At 42.2% G+C, this 3,836-nt stretch overlaps 1 protein-coding gene across 1 annotated transcript; it reads left to right on the forward strand.

Annotated features, from left to right (window-relative positions):
* The first annotated feature begins 494 nt into the window (after positions 1 to 494).
* On the forward strand, positions 495 to 3,496 carry ccdc28a (coiled-coil domain containing 28A). Its single transcript, XM_079581535.1, has 6 exons — positions 495 to 636; positions 811 to 999; positions 1,151 to 1,326; positions 1,453 to 1,607; positions 1,837 to 1,859; positions 2,860 to 3,496. Exons 2-6 carry the CDS (start codon positions 839 to 841, stop codon positions 2,912 to 2,914), a joined length of 570 nt encoding a protein of 189 aa, XP_079437661.1. The 5' UTR covers positions 495 to 636; positions 811 to 838; the 3' UTR covers positions 2,915 to 3,496.
* Positions 3,497 to 3,836: the final 340 nt, after the last annotated feature.

The raw sequence follows: 3,836 nt of genomic DNA on the forward strand, positions 1-3,836 counted from the left end.
ATAAGCTAGCTATAGAGTTCGGGAAAGTCCACAGTTACCATGGAGATCCGCCATCTTTGCAGCTGTTAGCATACATTTCCATAGACTAACATTAGCTAAACACAGTATAAAAAGTGGTGAAAAAAGCCGTGGAACAACTACGTTAGCTGCAGAGTTACTACTGGTAAATACATCTAACACACTGTGGTGTCCAAGTGTTTTAATGTGAACATTAACTCCAGTATTTTAACTTTTAAAATCTCCATTAATTTACAATTGCTGCTAATCCCATATTGCTTAGCGATATGACGTCACATTCCCGAACTCTATTCCCTTATTTTTTGTTTCCTCTTTTTTTTTTTTTTTTTTTTTTTTTTAAATCTGACTTGCGCTATAATAATTCTTTCACTGCTTTGTTAAATGTATTTGTTTTTATAATTTATATTTTTTGTTTTAAAGAGAAAAGGAAAAAAAAAAAAGCTTGCAGTTGCGGTGACGTCAGACCAAAACAGGAAGCGCTCGCTGCGGGCTAACGTTAGCCTTTAGCTCGCCTCTGGGGACGGGGCTCAGAGAATGGACTCACAATGATTATATCAGAGTTTACGTCGTGATCACCCCGCGGACACCTCACGCGCTACCCCACATCCAGCATTTACTGTGAGTACAAGACGTCTCCAACGATTTCTGCCTGCGTGTTGTCGGACTAAAGTTAACGTAGCTCGATGTAAACATTAGCCCCACAGCGACAGCCTGACACTTGTTTTCTGTGGAGAATGACTTTAACACTGGCCTAGTGTGTTTGACTGAGCGTTATGTCTGTTTGCTCTGAAGGCCCGGTCCAGAGCCATCGGAACATGACATGGAGGACCGAAAGCTAAAGCGCAAGAGTCCCAGGACATCTACAAGTGGCGCAGTTCCCCCCTCGGGATCCTCCGCCCGGAAGACCAGCACTGCCACTGGGGGGAAACAGCAGAGCAACGCCGCGGGGACCAACTCCAGCCAGAGGAGCAAAGGCCGGAGGTAATGGGTCAGCCAAGTCAAATCAACAGATGCAAAATCACGGAAATTTCCCATCATATTTTATTAAGTTGCTTCTTTATATGTAAATTGTAGCATAATAATATGATAGTTATGCCAGCCTACCCACATGGGATTATTATTATTATTTTAGGGGAGTCAAAGAGAAACCCAGGCATCAGACAGGTCCGGGCGCCAAGGCTAACCCAGGCCAGACGGCGCCCATTGTCCAGCACTCGTTCCTCACCGATGTGTCGGACGTCCAGGAGATGGAGAAGGGCCTCCTGAGCCTCCTCAATGACTTCCACTCAGGCAAACTCCAGGCCTTCGGTAAGCGAGCGCTCACACAGGGGACCAGGATTGTGTTTTCAAAAGATTTCTGGGATTCTTGGCACATATTGACATAAAGAAGTATAGTCCTGTTTGCTAATCCTCTTGTGCGATCATGTGCCTCAGGGAACGAGTGCTCCATTGACCAGATGGAGCAAGTGCGTGAGATGCAGGAGAAGCTGGCCCGGCTGCAGTTCGACCTTTACGGGGAGGTGGATGAGATGCCGGAGGATCAGAAGAAGACCGCGTCCGACACTAACATGGACAAACTGTTGCTCAATGTAGGTCACACAAGGTCACAGGGGAAGCGATTATGAATGCACTTAATCTGCTTTTAGCGTCAGGCTTCAGTGAACAAGCTGCATGTATTTACCATTCCGCAAAGTGTAAGTATTAGTGTTCCTGCCTCTGCTAGGAAAGCAAGGGAGTTGTACTTTTGCAAATGATTAGAGAATAGTTTTACTGTGTGGAACCATCCCTCACTAAACTGATTCTGTCTCTTCTTTGCAGCTGGAGGAGCTGAGTTCTTCCATGTATCCTTCAAAGTTGTCAAGCAAACCCTGTTTTAAAGGTTGTTTCTTTTCTTCTTCCTGAGAGAGCTAGATATGTTATTTCTAGGGATGCACCGATACCACATGCTTGTACTCATACTCGTACTCATTCATGAGGTCCCGATACCAGGAACCGATACCATTTGACGTGTGGCCAGCGCAGCTACGAGGCGCAGCTCTCAGCTGAGGAGAGAAGAAACTGGAGAATTCTTTAGTGTAAATACAATATTCCACATAGATCTGACTTTATTACAGACTGCGCTCTCTAAATCAGAGTCTGTGCTGGATTTAACCAGAGCTAAATGTGTTTACAACATACAGGCTAACGATGCTAACTCGCGGCTAGTAGCAGTTTTGGCCATTCTGACGCCGTTTTATGCCCATGGGGTTTATTCATCTGAAAAACTAACCCAGCGACTAAAAAGTCTTCAGAAAATCCAAAATAAAGAGATACAGCATGTTTATATTGAGGGAAAATGAGCTGCAGCAGAACAATAAAAATCTTTGCTACACACGAGAAAATCCACACGGAGCTGAAGTAAAGACGAAAAGAGACCATTTAAGTAACATCTCAATGCTATTGTTAAATAAAAATACATAAATGAATAAAGCACAGGCTTTGCGAGGTTTTGGACATGGACTTTTGTGTCTATGATGGACAGTGCAATAAAAATGAAAAATTATATTGAATGAGAATAAAATAAATAATAAATGGCATCAGTACAATTCTAATATAACTGCTTTTAAATGTGTAGCAAATGAGTAAATTTACTAATTACAAACCAATCTGCTGTGAAGAATGTTGAAGAAAATGCCTTGTACTCGTATCGGTATTCGGTATCGGCAAGTACTTAAATCTAAGTACTCGTATCGGTTTTAGAAAAAGTGGTATTGGTGCATCCTTAGTTATTTCTATTTGTTGTATTTTGCTGAATGTCAAAGTGACTTGTATCGTGTTTTACCCTTAACTTAATTGTTTTAGACAGAAGTTAAACCTCGCCGATAGCCAGGAGGTCCCCAGGACGGCTGCCGTGTGAGAGGACGCACACCCTTCCACAGAGATGGCGTTTTAAAAAGATTCTGTGTTTTGTTTTGGTTTGGGAAATGACGCGGAGTATCGAACCTCACCAGCGTTTTCTGTCTCGTCGGGCACTCCAATCAGGGCGCACCGTGACTGGCTGAGCAGACAGACTAATCACTTTTATTTTTGTACTGCAAATGAATTTAACCTTTTTAAAATCTATTTTCTCATCCACGTCTATAGCCTCATCAGAGTTCTATGTCGGAGCAGCAGTGTTTTATTTATTGACGTAGCCACTTGTTACCGATCGATTTGCAATAACGCTAACCAAAGTTAAGAACGCAAATGTGCTTACGGTGGGTTCAAAAGGATTTCCGACTTATTTAAACGATTTCTGTTGTATTATACTGTCCGTGGTCAGTCAAAAGGAAGTGACGATTTGATCAAACTCTAAAGAAATGGTCTTTTATGGACAACATTATCATTGTTCTGTTTTATGAATCTAAATCAAAGGGTCCCAAACAGTTTTTTTGGCTGGGACCCCAAAAATTGACACATAAACAGCTCGGGTCCTCCATTGTATAAAGTTTTTGCTTCTTATGCTACTTCTGGGCAGGAAAAAAAAGTACAAAGTAATATATTTTCTTCCAAATAGTCTTCCAAATGTAGTGGAGTCAAAGTGCTCAACACAAATATGACTTAAGGAAATTACAGATCCTTGTACTATACTTACAGCAGTACTAAGTAACATGTTTACCTCAATAAATCCTTTTCTGAAGGGCTAATACAAGTGTTAATGGGATGATTGGGGGGGTCTTCTATCGCCCCCTGGTGTCTCTGGCCAGAAAACCACAATTGCAACTTCGCTGCCACCAGGTTGGAGTCACCAATACACACTAATGCTGTGTTTTTCAACCTGTTTTGAGCCAAGGCACATT

Source organism: Gobius niger (genome assembly GCF_951799975.1).
Source record: "Gobius niger genome assembly, chromosome: 23".
Taxonomy (NCBI): domain Eukaryota; kingdom Metazoa; phylum Chordata; class Actinopteri; order Gobiiformes; family Gobiidae; genus Gobius; species Gobius niger.